Source organism: Xiphophorus maculatus, chromosome 8 (genome assembly GCF_002775205.1).
Source record: "Xiphophorus maculatus strain JP 163 A chromosome 8, X_maculatus-5.0-male, whole genome shotgun sequence".
Taxonomy (NCBI): domain Eukaryota; kingdom Metazoa; phylum Chordata; class Actinopteri; order Cyprinodontiformes; family Poeciliidae; genus Xiphophorus; species Xiphophorus maculatus.
Window position 1 is genome coordinate 14,521,350 of NC_036450.1, and position 16,618 is coordinate 14,537,967.

The window sequence follows — 16,618 nt, forward strand, 5'->3', positions numbered from 1 at the left end:
AACTGTATATTAAAACAGTATTAGCACAGATCCTGTACCGCTTTCTCCATAAACAGCTCGTGCCAAAAATAACAGAGATGGTGCTACACCATATTTTTTAATAACAAGACATGAAAATTTGCTGGACTTCACATCAAGTAAATAAATTTATCTGGATCTAGTTATAATTCCAAAAAAACACTTTATTAAGAACATCATCAATACACTAACTTCCAACATTCAGCTTGTTTTTTTTTGTTTTTTTATTACAGAATTATGTTCAGATATAAACATGTTTTTTAGTTAAACTATGATACAGCGGGAGTAAAAATCAAACATCCAAGTTGCTGCACAACAGCGAAGGAACTCCCACACAATGTTTTCACAAACATTTTCTTCTCCGTTTCTCGTGTGTTAACTTAAACATCAGCATTTCAAAAAGATTTCCGCCACCAGAGCCTTAAATCTAAGTGTGAATGTTGTCTCTGAAGGTAACATAGCAGATCCAGAGATGCTTCGAGGGTCGTTCATTTTTGTTATTAACTCTTTGACCCATCCTTGGCCGCGTACAGCGCTCGTAACGTCTGTGCCACTTTGTTCGTGAGCTTCTGTCCGCTCGTCAAGGAGATTTTCTTGTAAATAATGTCCGACTCCTTGATGCTGTCGACCCAAGGCACCTTTTTGCGACCGTCCCGTTTCTTCGCCACAGTCCACGGTCCAGAGTAAGATCCCGTCATCCAGTGTACACTGTAGCCGCTCCTGGTCTTCTGGACGATCTTGGCAATCTGCGGTCTGTCTTTGTATTTGGGGCGGCAGATGGCGACGATGTCCATTAGCTCCACCGTCTGACCCGTGTCATCAGCAGAATCCATGTCTTTTCTTGGTTTCCGCTGTGGATTACATAGAACAATGTTAGTTTAAGCAGGAAGGGGCTCGCATGAATCTAGCAAATAATTTTACAATATTTAACAGTGTTATTGTATTTTCATACATGTTGAAGTTGGGTTTCATGGCTTTCCCAAGATTCAAGACATTACACAACAGCTACATAGTTTTAGGTTAAAGAATGCTCATGAACAGAGTTTACTAAGTTGTAACAATCATAACAAAACAAGCTAGTCATAAGGGAAAAGAATTGCCTCATCATTTAATTCAATTCATTTCAAAAATACTTTATTTATCTCAGATGGAAATTACACCCATCTTCAAAGAGTTGCTGTGTATGTTGACACTGTTGCTAATAGGGTTGTTTGGTAGCAGTCAGTCCTCCAACATATGTGAAGAGGCCTCTGACAGAAGACTATTACTGTATGACAGACTTGTGTCTCAATTTCCATGCAGCAGAGCCAAAAACCTAAACTATTTGAGAATAGTGTCTTTTTTTTAATTGACCCCTATGTTTGATTATTACCAGGATTGTAGCATAAAGAAATTTACCTAAAAAAACATTTCACAACATGAAGCAGGCTAAAGGATGTGAAAAAAACAACAATACATCATACCCTGATGAAAAGGAACCGAGGAACAGATGAGAAACATAATCACTCTATCAGTCTTCAAAGGATTACAAAGAAATTTCCAAGACTTTGCGACTCCAACAAACCACTGTGACAGCCATAATCAAGTCATTGTAGACTGGTAACATAAATCAAAAACTATTTTAATTTAACTTCATGGGATTGTCATTCTTACCGCAGGAGGATCTTCATCCTCACTCTCCTCATCATCTGTCTCTACTGGAGCAGTGTGATTACTGTGGTTGTGATTTTGGGGTTTTGGACCCTTCAGCAGCGAATTGATGGCTTTGTTTCTGGCATTAGCATTTGCTTCGCCCCCATCCTCATCCTCTTCATCACGATCCAAGTGCTCCATCAGCACCTTGAACTATGAGACAAAAATCTGAACCAGTTAGTTCACCAGCCCAAGATGGAGGATATATTTTTTTAGGAATGTTTTCCTCCTACAGATATCGGGAACCAAAATGAGAAAGGAAATTGTGCTTACATCCAAAAACTGTTTGACAATATTCCTCTTAGTTTCATAGCTGAGGTTTCTGTTGGCCACATCACTCCTCAGGTATTCCAGAGTTTGACGAGGGTTGAAATGCACCTTAGATTTCCTGTTCACTGCCTTGTCATAAACTTTGGCAGACTCCGTCGGCGAGTACTTCTGGATTTTGCTGTAACACAAGCGAGATGTCCATAATAAAGCAAAACAAGTTCATAAAGTATCTCTACCAATGCCTCTTACCTGTCTGAGAAGCCATACAGATTCTTTAGGTGTTGTTTGAGCACCAGCAATAGCAGGATCCCCTGTGAAGCACTGGCAAACTCCTGCAGAGGGGTGGTGTTTTCAGGCAGGCGGTCCATCACTGCTTCTTCATCGCCCAGATCTGAGTCAGAGTCACCGCCTCCAGGCTTCTTTCGCTTCCGAACTTCCTCCTCCTCTTCATCGCTACTGCTGCTGCTACTACTGCTGCTGCTGCTGGATGTGCTGCTGCTCTTCTCTTCATCATCGTCCTCATCTGAGCTGTTTTTCCTCTTATGAGAATGCTTCTTTTTTCTCTTCTTTGTCTTTACCTTCTTTTCATGTCTTACAGGCTCTTTCCGTAAACACTGCAAAAGTAAAAACATGCTAACTGGTTTAATATGTAGAGAACTGTGCTTCATCAGAGTTTAAGACTTAATAAACCCAATCATACACTTAGAGCCACTTTTAACATCAAGCAGGAAAATAATAACAACAAGAGAACAGTGCAAACCAGATATTTAGACATGCTTTTTAAAAAGGTGGACTGATCTCCTGTAGTAGTCTGTAATACAGGGGTTCTGAACAAGCCTCTGACTAAAGACACTGTGGTTGCACAACAGTGAAGAGGGTTGTTTGAAATGTTTTTCATGTGGTGAATAATCTCTCTTTGCTCCATCATCTCCAGACTAGTCCCCAGATCAGAACCAGTTTTCTTTATCAGCATGTTGAGACTTTTGAAGTGGCTCTGATGTTGCCACACCAACAGGTGATGGCAGAACATATTTCATTCTCCACAACAGACTTAATCAACATTTGTCTGCACACAAATAACTATATTTCGTATAAGCTGAATTATCAACAAGTCATATTAAAACAGAGATGCAATGCAAGCATTAATCTTGCATTTTATCAAACTGCTCCACATAAAAAAAATCATCCGGAGGAGCAAAACAAGAGTGTTTAAAAAAAGTTGTGGCTGTGTGTTTTGAGCCTCCCTACTGCAAAAAAAGCCGTGCAGCAATAAAAAAAAAAAGTTGCTGTCCCACTCCAAACGATACACAAAAACTCTTACCTCTTTGAAAGACTGGAGTAGGTTGCTGCCAGAGACAGACAGAGTAATGTCTATATGATGCATGATGAAAAGAGGTTCCTCCTGGGTTTGATAAGGGAAGCATGCCAGGTTGTCAGCTATGAACAGCAGCATGTTTACCTCCGTTTTCTGCAGGGAACAAAGAAAATAAGTAACTAAATCAACTTGATGGAACAAACTTTAATTCACTTTTTTTCAAGATATCTGCAATAACAAGTCTACAGAAGGCAAGTTAACTCACAGAGCTGTCATCAAACAGGTTGAGCAGGGAGATGAGGAAAGCTCGTCTGTGTTGTCTGTTCCCACGGACCATAGAGTAGAGATGAGAACAAAGGGCCGAGTCCGAGTCATCGTGTCGGAAACCTCGGACCGCTGCACGTTTCCCTCCATTTATGGCCTGCTGCACCTGATAAGACATCTTCAACCCAGCAACAGCCTTCATCTGTGGAAGCACACATAAAGGTGGATCTTCTTTAGAGATACTGCTTGACACATAACCTTTAGGAATGTTACATTTTTAAGTTTATTTATTTTTATTGTTAACAATAGCTCCAAGAGTTTTCCTCCAAATTGCTACAGGGCATTAATTCCCCTCCCTGCAGTCTGCAGCAGTGCCTGCAAGTCAGCTGAGTTTGGCTCTGGTCCATATCCGCTACTCTGTTTCAAAACAAACCTGGTGGATGGAACATCTGATTTTTCCCTTGTGAGCCGGGTTATAAAGACTTTTCCATGTTTTCAACAACTCTGTAAGGTTTTGTCATCAACAACAGCACCAGACGCTTATGCATGATAAGCTGCATTTTGAGCCAAAAAAAAAGCTACCATGAGATTTTATTTAAAGTTGCTGAAAAGTTACATCTTTTTTCTTCATGTTTACCTCATTAGTTTCCTTTCAATGTGCATAAAGGTTATTTTCAGCTGCATTTAATTATGGAGAAAGTGTGTAGCTAAATGAATTAAATCTAGAAAACGCTAAAGTTACAAAATGGTTGAGTATCTGAGTAGCTCAACCACATGTTGAAACAGAACCCAGTTACCAAATAAAAATTGCAATTAGTTTCAGCAGAGAAACATAATAATAAGAAGAAAAGGTAAAAAGCAATAGAAACAATAAAGTTCCATGTTCTGCCGGGAGCAGGCAAACAGCCAGGCCTTCCATTGGCCGTCCGCTTGCTCCTGTGGGCTCGGAACCATAATAAACAGATGTTACTCACATGTATGAATCCTGAGTATTTCTTGTCAATCTCCACTAGTTGTTGGTCTGCCTTGTTCTTCATGGTTGGTTCTGGATCTGTTCCCATCGCAACCAAGTAGGGGACACACTAGGCAACAGAGAAAAAGAGTTTTATTCCAACACTGTTTGAAAATATAAAGCTAAATAAATCTACGGTGATTTTGTAGGCTTGAAGATACTGTGAACACACCTGTACAGGGTGTATGAGGCCCTGGCTGAGAGTCAGTGTGATGACGTTCAGAGCAAAGTGCCGAACAGTGGACTGTGAGTGGAAGAAGGACTCCAGCACCTGCTTGAGGTAAATCTGCATAATAGAGCTGCTCATGCCTGACGAGATGTCGCCCATCTCCTTAAGATCTTCCTGCTTCGCTTGCTTGTTCCCTGAACAAACATTGGTAACAACAATATGAGATACAAAAGTTTAAAAAAATTCTCACACATAAGCTAAATTGTGCTTAGCTCTACTGTGTCTATCACTTGTAAGAACGAACACCTTTTACAGCTGCAAAAAATTTGGTGTATATCCCACTTTGTTGCCACTCTTATATGAAGGCCAGATTTGTGGGGAGCACAGCTTGTAGTGGAGATGTGGATCTCTAAAGCTCCTCCAGAACCACTTGGCTCCCTAATAAACATTTGAGGCCTTCGCAGAAGTGTTGTACTGTATGTATCAGTCAAGCTAGTTTTTTGCGATTCTATTGCAGAAACTCAGGCTAAATCAACAGAGCCCCGCATTTTTTTATGCTAATGCAAAATTTTTAATTCACTGCAAATTTTCAGCAAAAATTGTCAAGCACATTGGGTTTAATGACCATTAACGCCCTCGTTTAGGTAGCGGTATTTCTTACTTCTACTACAATGCTGCCTCAGCCTTTTTTGATGTCAAGTTATTTATGCTATTGTTTGTGATTGAACAAAAATTTTGCCATTAAGTGTCCAAACTGTTTGGAGTTTGTGGTTGTAGTTTGACAGCACATTGAGCCAGAACTGAGAGACTCACATTCACGGTCGGCCTCTTGCATTCGAGAGTCCTCCTCCTGCAGGTACGTTTGAAGATTTTTGAGCACATGGATCTTCAGATTGACAGCCCTGTTCTCCTCGGACAGCAAGCTGATATAAAGAACCTTCACATCTTGTGCAAACATGAGCTCTGGGTGCATGATGAACTGGAACCCTGCATAGGCAGAAAGAAAGTGTTGATCGCTAGGGTAATTAGGAGGCTACTAAAGACAAGATGAGCAAAAATTTAGATTGTCATATAATTTACCTAGACCAATTATGGCCTTGATCTGCACCTCTTCATCCTCATGGGTGGTGAAATACAGTAGAAGCTCCAAAACCTTGTCTTTTATGATGATCTAAAAGATGGCAGTAAGATCCATCAAAACATTTCTATGACAGCTCCAAGAACACCTTCTAAAGATGTGGTCTTTACCTTGTTAGCTCCCTTGAACTCTTCTTGGTCGAAATCAAAGTGTCGACAAAGAGCCCCCACGGTGAACAGTGAGCGCAGCAGAGTTGGTTTGTTAGCAGCCAGAGTGGAGCTGCTGGGGTCCTCCTGGTGCTGCGTCTTGAGTTTAGCCAGAGCTCCTGTAAAATAAAAAGCATTATTCAATGGAGGTTGTGAAGGTTAAGAACTTTATGGGTAAAGTAGTGAGACATTTAAAAAGTGTAGCACTTTAGCTGTAGGCACAAAAAAGTCAAAATGGTAGCTTTGGGGTAAGTTGAGACTTAGCCTCTCTTACATGTGGGTGATTGATAAGATAGAGCAGACATATAAAACACAGAAATGGTGGAGTACTATCTATGTTAAATAAAAAGTCAAGTTAATGGCAGCAGTGGCTCTTTTAGTGGCTTCATCTAAGAGAGAATAGCTTCTTCAATAATTTTGAGAGTGTTGAACAGTATGTCAGAGTCAAGAGTAAAATTAATAGAAAAAATAAATGTAAGACAATTGTTACAGCTCTGTTACCCTCTCTAGGAAGGTTTCTCAGCTAAACAGAAATGCCAGACCAGATGTAACTTCTACGTTAAGAAAAATCAGAGAGGAAATAATATAAAGTTTGTAATACATGCAAATAATGCATTATTGGAGAGTAGTGGGAGAAAGTAGAAGACATGTAGTTCTACAAGACAGGAGCCAGATAAGTAAAAGATCTGCTTCCAGGTCTTAGAAGAAACTGTAGGAACCAGTTTCGTGGGATACGTTTTCAACTTTTTTTTCCTTGTTTACATAATACCCCATACTCAGCTAGACCAGACAAATAGTGTCTGTGAAAAATAATTGTCAAGCATTTCCACACTTTCTGGATTGGACAGATTGAGCTCTACACTATTAATATTATGTAGGATAAAAAGCTGCAAGTCAGGACAAAAACCAGCACAAAACTAACATGAATCATGATGCATGCAGTCTTACCATAGAAGCGATTGAAACAAGCCCACACAAACTTGTAGTTGTGTGTGACCTTGTTCACAATAGCACCAAGACAGCTCACACAGTGCTGCACAACCTTCGAAGACAAAATATATCAAATTAGCCTGTCGTAAATGTTCATCTTTATGATGTTCTGAGAGGTTTCTGTGAAAACTGTGTGCTGCAAATGGGACTGACCGTCATGCCGTGCTTAATAATGAGCTTCATCAGGTCTCCCTCAATCGTGTTGAGGAAAGACTCACTTGGATTCTCCATCAGAGGAACAACGAGCTCCAGAATCTTGGACACATTGCAAATCACCATGAAGTCATTCTGAGTCTAAAATGAAAGAGTGGAAACACATCAAGTTAGCCACTTGCTTCTGTTTGTGTTTCTACATGGCTGCCACTAGGTGGTGCAATGACACAACAAAATGCATAAGTGTATCTACAGGTAAATTATAATTTAAAGAAAAAAATTATTCCAACAGTTCGACTTATAAATGCTAGAAGTTACTTTTACTATATAGATTCATCACCCAAGATGATGCATTTCAAGCACTTAGATCTTTTCTATTTTACAGGAAATTAGAATATTTCATAAGAGCAAAATATAGGGCTTTTATTACAGAAATATTTTGTTGTGGCCAACACACACAGTCAATGACACCCATAAGAATGATCATCAACTAAAGGTCACCACTGAAGAAGGAGGGTGTTCACAAATTGCTGTGCCTAGGAATTTTAAGGGAAAGTTAAGTGGAAGGAAAAACTGGGAGCTTTGCTTTCATATTCTTGAAAGGATTGTTTGAGACTGTTGTATTTCTTGTGTCAAGCTGCTCCTGAACTAGACACCGCAGGAAAGGCGTCTTACATGAGATAAAGATAAAACAAAGAGGACTGTTGCTCAGTGGTCCTCTGTTTTTTAGATTTAAGTAAAATTTAAATTTGCCCCTCAAAGTATAATCCAAGCAGTGGTGAACCACAGAACGTAACTTGCTTGAGGTCCAGCATGAGGCTTTTTATTGGTCTTATTAATTTTTTTTTTGTTTAGTTTTCTTTAGCTATAACTCATACTAATTAAATATGACTAAAGCAAGCACCTAAAAATGTTGTTCTGTGTCATTAATCTATAAAAGGCATGAGTTTCAGTTTACAAATTTAGTAACAATTCCACTTTGAAATGAGCTTTAAGTAACTTTGGCAAATTAAATAAATAGATTAGTACTTACATTGCATTTAGTGTTCAAGTAGGGCTGCATAGCCATGGCATGTTTAACCATTAGGATAGGCCTGATTTTAGTAACCAGAAAGAGAGTGGTGATGCAAGCTACAACACGACCTGAGTTTATCCCCTTTTCTTCACAGTCTGAGAGGCACACAGAACAGAACGCATTCATTGCAAGTCACATTTTTTTTGGATAAAATACATATTTTATTATTGTATTTACCATACTTTACCTGCAATAGATTCCTCGTACTTTAGTATATGTTCCACTAAATTGTCCACCAGCTGAACACAGGCCTTCTTAGTTGGTTTATATGAAGCATCCTCCTCTGATTTCAGCAGCTAAATAATCACAGTCAGTGATTAGATGTAATGGACGACGAGTAGGAAGCTGTTGATGTTTCAAACAAATTGTAACACTCACATTTTGCAAAAGCTGCTCAAACCAATCGTAGCCTGAATCTTTGCACGCCAACACCTTGAATCAAAACGAAAACGTCACGAGTCAAGAGTGCAACAGCGATATGTTTTCTATTTTGAGGACGAGGAATGTAGTACGGACCACGTCTGTGATGTTCAGGATCTTTCTGTTCATGGCTTCTTCATCGTGACTGGGTGTGGGGGAAAACCAGAGTTTCTGGAATGTCTCATTTACCAGTTTCTGCAAAGATACATAAGCCAAATATCTAAAAAAAAAAAATCCCAAAAGTCCCTTTTGCTAAAATGTACTCAAATATCTTCATAAATGCAAACCTTGATCCCTTCCTCATCATTGACTCTGCGGATCATCCTGACACACATTTCTGTTATCTTGTGGAAATCTGGGAGCTCCAAGCAAATGTCTCTAAGAATCTTAATGACTCTTTTTCTCACACTGATTCCTGTGTCCTGTAAATACGAAATAGATTTTAAATACAAAATTAATATGCTCTGTTTTTAAAAAAAAAAACAACTTTAAAAGTCTAAACAAATGACCTGAAAAAAGTGAATCTATGATACAAAACAAATCATGGTACAAGGATTTGATAAATCACTCCGCACTATTTTTTATTATTGCAGTGACTTCATTTGATCTGCAGGTGGCAGTGTTGGAAAAATATATTTCACCTCAGCTGAACTTTTCCACCTTAAATGAACTTTCTCAACACAGTTTGCAAAAAGTTCTACCCGGGACTCATACATAATGTTTTGTATTTCTCTTCAAAAACCCACAGCAAGGAACCAATAAATCAAATCTTTATAAAATGAGTGAACACAAACACCAAAATGGACTGAAAGCTACAAAGAAATATATTCAGTTACCAGTATCCTCTCAATAAGCATGTCATAGTACTGCTCGATGAGCTCAGGGCGACTGAGTACGAAGCGGCCAAGAAGCTCCACGGCTGCTTCTCGGACACTAGTGGAGTTGTCCATAAGACGACAATGCACCCCACGCTGCATGTCCACCTTATAAATGAATATAATTAGATAGGAAAAAAGCTTAAATTATGAATTTTCATACAATCAACACATCAAGAATCGTTCCAGTGCCCTAGATCCATGATCAAGCACTATGAGAGCAGCTTAAGGTCACTCGCACGCTGAAAGTCTTCACATTTTATTACATGATTACACAGTTACACAAATAAAACACAAAGAAACCCTAAACATGATCATTGAGTTGTGTGCGTAGGTTTTAAGTGATTCAAAATGTATTTTGATTATGGATTCTATGTGCCAAACCTTCTTTTAGTATTTCATGATGATCGTAAACAGATTCTCTGAAGATTTTTCATGGTTTTTCTGTGGACTTTGGTGGTTTTTACCTTCATTTTCAGACCACTTTATTTGTTCAGCGAATTAGCTATAGCCAGTAAATCATTCAGCCATAACAAGACTCCAAAACAAAAACTATAAAACAGTGTTATGTTCATATATATCAGCGGTTCCCAAAGTGTGGGGCGAGCCCTCTAGGGGGGCGCGGTGCCATTGCAGGGGGAGAGCGGGAAGCGGTTTGAATGATTAAATAAATAAAAAAAGACAGTTACACAAAAGTGTTTCACTGTAAAGATGGTTTGTAGTGTGTTTTGTTGCAATCTGAAGTGTGAAATAAACTTCAGTGGAGTTTAAAAACAAAATATGTGTATAGGTTTATGTCTGGTTGAACGATGTGTGTGCCCAGTTGATTCTTTTTTGGGGGGGTATTTTATTGTAACCCATACGTGGGCCCAGAAAATCTTTGTGAACCACTGATATATATCATGCAAAGACCCAAATTTAAAGTGGATCTTTTTGCAGTTTGTCACCAGCCTATTCTGCCTACAGATATAATTTCTATTGTTAAATCTTTGAAAAACACTAAAGAAAGCTTGACAGAGAGAAAATAGTATTTCAGCATCAAAAAGATGGTTCCCCAAAATGAGTGGAAAATAAGCCAAAGTAAAAAAAAAAACGAAAACAATTGAGGTGGCCTACAACATTTGATAAACAGCATGAAGGGTTGCTTTTCTTAATCTGTCTGTGTTAAGCTTTAGACTGAGTAGTATAGGAGAATCTGCAATGTGCACAAATCTAAAACTGACTACTGAAAAGGCATACAGAATACATTTACAGAAACTCACTCTTCCTAGTATGCTTGGATCCACAGCCACCACCTCTGACAAACACTTCATGGCTTTAGTTCTCACTGCAATAGCACTCTCTCCCAGGACCCTCAGAATCTGGAACAAGATTATTTGAAAACAACAGAAAATTTCAAGCAAACAACACAATCTGATATCTCACTCTTAGTATTTAAAACAACCAGCTTACCTGTGATAAATAAATATCAAAGCTTTGCGCAAATGGCCTCATAGAGGCCAGATATCTTACAATCAGACAGGAGTCCTCATAGTCTACTGTGTCAGAGCTTATCCTGCAATAAAAATAATGACAATAAAAAAATGTTTTTATAATAATGGGAGAATTATACATAAATTATCCCAGGTGAAGGAATACTTACTTTACGGAGCTGAAGTTTGATGGCGTTGTCTTGATGATTTTGCGGAGGAATTTTTTCCGTGCCTCAACCGTCTGTACAATCTCCCCGGTTGCGTCACTATCCATGGAATGTCGCCGATACTTTGGATCGTCGTCGTCGTTTTGAGACTTCATAGCTTTTTCAACCTCTACTGTGGTGTCTCTGTACCACTGGGCAATGTAAAATTTCCTTGCAAACTGGATAAAACAAATGCAACGATGTGATCATAATACCGGAGCATTGTAAGGAATAAAAAGTACATGACCAAACAAGAAATCATTGAAAGCAGTGGTAAACATATGCAACTTTACTAAATTGACCTTTCTTAGCAGTAGCATATGCCAAATGCAAATATTTAGAAAAATAAAATCTTTCATTGGATTACATTCATTTATTAGAAATAGAAATAATTCTATTTATATTACAGATGGTACTGTAGCCTACACCTACTTATCTTATTTTCTAGACCAATCAGATCTTCCGAAAGGTCTGACACTTTGTACGTCATTCATTTATTTATTACCTTTGGAATAACCATCCAAAAGACCTGAAAGCAGGTAAAGTGCTAATTCAAAACATATATTTTGGTTTAGCTGTATTTTTTTAATCAATATTTGATGTTATATTATTTGCTTTGCCTGGGTAAAATAATATAAGTCTAAGTAATTTTTTTCATCTGTCATAATTTTTCTTTGTATGCAGTTTTTAGCATCAATTTACATTATATTATGAATTAATTCAAATTGTTATGTTATTATATCTGTCTCTAGGGTCTCTTCATTTAGCGTTAATTTTCTGACTTTTTGTTCTACATTATATTTGTTGAATTTTGTTTAGCATTTCTAAAAGCATTTTTAAACCTGACTGCATAAAAAGTGCCAGATAAAAAAGTCTAATTGAATGTATGATTGTTTGACTGATATGAATACTTAAAAGCTCACCAATAAAGCTGGATCTGCATCAATGTTTTCATCCAGGAAGTTTAGCAAAGCCTTTTGGAGCTGCTGTACCTCATCACTGCCAGGAGTCTGTAAAGAGAAAAATACACCATGAACAGACTGAAGCATTTAAATCAGTTTGTTCGATTGTATTAAACCTGTAATTATCTAATTGTGTATTCCACCTCTTTAAGAATGCGATCGATAGTTCTTTGGTCCATCTTGCAAGAGAGTGAGTCTTTACGCAGGTTTGAGGCTACAGTGCCGAGGTAGTCGAGCGACGCCACCCTGAGGGCCATTTCTGTCTGCTTATTGCTGAACTGGTGAACCTGGAGTGGGAAACACATTAGAAAGGAGACGGAGTGAGGAAAAATTATTTATGCTGCAAGGCAGTAACTTTTGGAGTGACCCCTCCTACTCACCAGCAGTCTGCCCAATAAACTGAGCAGCAGTTCAGCAGCAGGCCACTCGGGCTTGTTGACAGCCGACAGCAGGTCATGAACGAAGTTCTCAAACAGAGGCCTGTAGTCGTCTTCTCCCTGTTTGCTGCCACATCTGACACAAACAGTCTCTCATCACAAGATATTTGTGAACATCAAAGAGTGTTTGGCAAAAGTGTTGATACCTCTTGACACTTAATTTAGTCAATTTACACAATAACAAATGTTAAAGCACTTCACTGTGGTTTTATTTGATAGACAAACATAAAGTAGCAAATAACTTTAGTGGAAAAATGTGATACATGAAATTTTAAAATATTTAAATGATAATCAAAAAAGCATGACGTGTATTTGTATTTCACCCCAGTCAAAGATTTGTAGGAAAACGTTTTGCTCAAGTATAGCGTGTTCAAACTGCAAGTGGCATGTTTTTTATAACTATGACTTGCTTTGTGCCCCTCTCTGTGTAAAAGAAATTAAAATCACATACAGTTTTTCTTTCAATTGAAAAACTCAGAACCTCATAATGTTATTTTATCAGCTAAAATCCTGATAAAATGGTCGTGGCGTAGGGGTTAGCGCGACCCATGTTTGGAGGCCTTGAGTACTCGACGCGGCTGTCGCGGGTTCGATTCCCAGACCCGACAATATTTGCCGCATGTCTTCCTCCCTCTCCTTCCCCCTTTTCTGTCAGCCTACTTTCACATAAGGGACACTAGAGCCCACAAAAGACCCCCTGGAGGGGTAAAAGAAAATGTGTAAGACTTTGTAGCTGTAGTGTAAGATAACAGAATAAGGTTTGAGGGTTATGAATACTTTGGAAAGCTACTGTGTATTAGTACTGAAGCCGTTAGAATGGGGAGAGTTACAACCAACACAAGGGAGCAGAAGTAAAGAGTGTGGCTTGGGGAAGTCCAGTGCAAAGACATGACAACAGGGAGATGTTTTACGTCTCTGGAGAGAAAACAGATATAAAGGCTTACTTCTTGAGAAACACAGAGAGAAAGTTCTGTGCTGTTCTCATGGCAATTTCATAAGAGTTGGTAATGAGGATATCTTTATCCACCTGCGACATAAAACCAAATATGTGAAGCAATTCCTGAATCAAGTTCTTTGTTTCTCAAAAAATGGCAGACAAATCAGTCAATTTTTTGTCGGTACCTTCTTTTTCGGTTCCTCCTCAGTTTCTCTCTCATTCGGAAGATTAACCACACACTGAATAAGTTGAAGAACGAGAGCCGAGACCATCTGGATGTACAACGGGGGTCCACCTGAATCACTGGTGTTTAACCTAAAAATATAGAAATCTTATTATAGGTAGGCTTTCAAAGCGTCACAGAGGCCACTATTTTAATATATTCAGATTTTTATTATCTTTTCTTAAGCCAGGTACCTAAAGTTCCGGAGGCCACGTTTACTGGTGGGAAGTCTAGCAAGAGAGGCGAAAATCTCTTCCAGAATGAGCTGCCTGTGCTTCTCATAGCGAGAGAAAACCTGCAGAAAAGCAGCAATTATTAAATTGAAAATCAACGGCTCACATAGAAAACAAAAACACTAATTTATTGCAGACATATTGCTTAAATCATTTTAACAAAAAGAGTCAACTTACTGCTGTCACTACAGAGATGGCACATAGCTGCAGTTCATTGACATTCTCCACAAAAAAAGGCGTAATTCCGAGGTTCGACACCTAAAACATTGGGGAAATAAAGCAGTCAGGAACAAGAGAGCCAACAAGAAAAAGGTGACATGAGGCCATGATTCAGAGGTGACACAGAGGAAGACGTCAAGTCACACCTGGAGAATTGTGGTGTCAGTGAGCAGCTGGATTTCAAGGAGCTCTGAGATGACGCTGATAATGTCGCAAACCTTGTTGTACAATCCCACCACCACTTTCTGTTTGTGGGCAGAAGATTTTGGTCTCTTGGACTTTGAAGTGTGTGAGGCACCTGGATGACAACAGAAACATTAGGTAAGAGCTGATGTTGGAGGGAAAAAAAACACACTACAATCAACAGTTGGAATATGTGAGGCATTCAGTAGTAACTTATAGCATAAGCGCATGATAATTTAAAACAGGCTTGATAAATTTAACTTGGATTACTGTTTTTCTTCTGCCTGTGACTTCAATTTCAATTTTATTTATTGTTTCAGTTGTTTTGTTTATTTATTTTGGATATTTAAAATGTTTTCCATTTCCAGTATTAAATGTTGTTTAGAAATAATGCCATATCGGAATGGCATTATTATGCCATTCCGATATTATATATAAAAATGGAATCAAAGAACAATGTTATTGTTCATTGCAACAACTTTTAATTTATCATCCAGTAAAATTTGTTATTGTGACAGATCTCAGGGTTCCTACAAATCTTTTATGACCAAATCTCCTACGGTTGTCATCAAAATTATAGTTGTCATTTTAAGTATAACAAGAAAGTTTCACTGGAAATGTTTCAGATTTTTCTGGTAACATTGAGTCAATATATTTCGCAGCTCTAACAAAAAATTTTTCGCTGCTGACCTCCATGGCGATCCGCCCTGTAAGAACGGTCATACTGCGGGTACAAAGTGTTCTGCAGGTGAAACTTGGTGAACTGCAACACCCTCTCAATCACATCCTCTATATAAACAGCCTTTGGCATGTGTGGGGACGTCATTATGTTGAGCGCAGTCAAACAGGCATCTGCAGACTTGATCACCCTCTCCATGATGAGATCCCGCCACAAACGCTCCTCATCCATGGAGTCGTTATCCTAGAAATGGATTATGCAATAAATCATTATGTAAAAAATTACAACGTCTACTGTTTCTGATATAGTATTGATAATACCTACTTGACTCATTAAGGTGGAAAGTGTGACACTGTCCTGAATGTTCTTCTCCAACATATTCAGAATTTTCACAAGTTTACTAGAAGAAAACTACGGAGAAAAAAAAAGACATTTGGCTGTGATGCGTTTTTTTAAAAATAATATCAACATTAGTGTAACCTTGCTACATCAGCAGACTCATTTTACCTTGTTAAAGACGCCCATTGCTTTAATCTTAGTAGAATCACTGCCAAGCTCATTTAATTGCTGCTTTCCAAGCAACAGCTCTTGAGGTATCTCATCATCTTCTGTTTGTGAAAGGAAAAAAAAAATTCTCATTTCCACACTCTAACAAGTACCGGTTAGCTGGAAAACTGTGCAACACTTCAGTCTTACCTTCGGCAGTGAGGTCTACATCCTCAAGGCTCTCAAGAATGTTGTCCACACTGTTTGCAAACCTCTTAAATGCAGAGGAGTCCATCTTTTCTGTAAAATTATTATACATAATTTAGTTAACACACATGTATGATTGTTTCTAAGAAATTCAAAGGACAGTGCGATGAGCAATTAGATTGATACCCTCTGTTGTCATTTTGGAATTGTATGCCATCTTGCTTTTCTGTTTCTTTATTTTTCGGGCAACTGAAGAAGAAAAAAAAGAAAAGGTTTTATATGTGATAGACAGGAGAAAAACAACTCTTGAATATCAGCATTTAATTGACATAGACTGCAGGCAAAACGTAAAAATGTAAATTAAACTGTAAAAACTAGAACCTAAATGAAAGTTATTCCAAACAAAAAGATGAGAAATTCAACTAACTGCAGAAGTGAGGCTTGTTGTGCCTCACTCACTAACACTAGGTATTATGTGCAATAAAAAATGTGTGCATTTAAAGTAAGAAGTTTCCGATTTCATACATTTAGTATGAAGAGGGGGGGATTAAAATAAAGAAAATATCCCAGATGTAAGAAAAGTCTAACCATCATTCAGGCTCGGTGGAGGGGAGTCTCCATCTGAATCATCATTACAGCTCCAATCCCGATGGCGGCCACTTGACCCCCGGCGAGAGTTCTGAAAGCCTCCACTTCGCCGGTGATCCCTAGAACCTTTCTTCTCTTCGAACTTCCATGACTTGTCGTGGTCTTTCTTTTTCCTTTTTCTTGGAGCTGAAACACCAATGGAGACAGAAATTAAAATTAAATCCTTTTCACACTCTCACTTTATTTAAA

At 38.4% G+C, this 16,618-nt stretch overlaps 1 protein-coding gene across 4 annotated transcripts in view; it reads right to left on the reverse strand.

Annotated features, from left to right (window-relative positions):
- Positions 1-161: 161 nt before the first annotated feature.
- Positions 162-16,618, reverse strand: part of LOC102237791 (nipped-B-like protein B) — a 29,814-nt gene continuing 13,357 nt past the window's right edge. For all 4 annotated transcript variants that reach the window (XM_023338171.1, XM_014470494.2, XM_023338170.1 and 1 more), the window contains 36 exons: positions 16,370-16,555; positions 15,968-16,030; positions 15,785-15,874; positions 15,596-15,696; positions 15,413-15,499; positions 15,100-15,331; positions 14,373-14,524; positions 14,185-14,265; positions 13,969-14,069; positions 13,737-13,866; positions 13,559-13,641; positions 12,558-12,690; positions 12,321-12,464; positions 12,139-12,225; positions 11,180-11,394; positions 10,990-11,092; positions 10,800-10,898; positions 9,499-9,645; positions 8,950-9,084; positions 8,759-8,857; positions 8,621-8,674; positions 8,430-8,538; positions 8,201-8,337; positions 7,168-7,308; positions 6,973-7,066; positions 5,989-6,143; positions 5,821-5,911; positions 5,554-5,727; positions 4,744-4,934; positions 4,534-4,641; positions 3,561-3,761; positions 3,302-3,448; positions 2,230-2,594; positions 1,984-2,158; positions 1,672-1,863; positions 162-869 (listed from right to left, as the gene is read on the reverse strand). In XM_023338171.1, the coding sequence (XP_023193939.1) occupies positions 519-869; positions 1,672-1,863; positions 1,984-2,158; positions 2,230-2,594; positions 3,302-3,448; positions 3,561-3,761; positions 4,534-4,641; positions 4,744-4,934; positions 5,554-5,727; positions 5,821-5,911; positions 5,989-6,143; positions 6,973-7,066; positions 7,168-7,308; positions 8,201-8,337; positions 8,430-8,538; positions 8,621-8,674; positions 8,759-8,857; positions 8,950-9,084; positions 9,499-9,645; positions 10,800-10,898; positions 10,990-11,092; positions 11,180-11,394; positions 12,139-12,225; positions 12,321-12,464; positions 12,558-12,690; positions 13,559-13,641; positions 13,737-13,866; positions 13,969-14,069; positions 14,185-14,265; positions 14,373-14,524; positions 15,100-15,331; positions 15,413-15,499; positions 15,596-15,696; positions 15,785-15,874; positions 15,968-16,030; positions 16,370-16,555 (5,153 nt within the window). In that variant the 3' untranslated portion in view covers positions 162-518. The remainder of the gene's footprint in view (positions 870-1,671; positions 1,864-1,983; positions 2,159-2,229; positions 2,595-3,301; positions 3,449-3,560; positions 3,762-4,533; positions 4,642-4,743; positions 4,935-5,553; positions 5,728-5,820; positions 5,912-5,988; positions 6,144-6,972; positions 7,067-7,167; positions 7,309-8,200; positions 8,338-8,429; positions 8,539-8,620; positions 8,675-8,758; positions 8,858-8,949; positions 9,085-9,498; positions 9,646-10,799; positions 10,899-10,989; positions 11,093-11,179; positions 11,395-12,138; positions 12,226-12,320; positions 12,465-12,557; positions 12,691-13,558; positions 13,642-13,736; positions 13,867-13,968; positions 14,070-14,184; positions 14,266-14,372; positions 14,525-15,099; positions 15,332-15,412; positions 15,500-15,595; positions 15,697-15,784; positions 15,875-15,967; positions 16,031-16,369; positions 16,556-16,618) is intronic.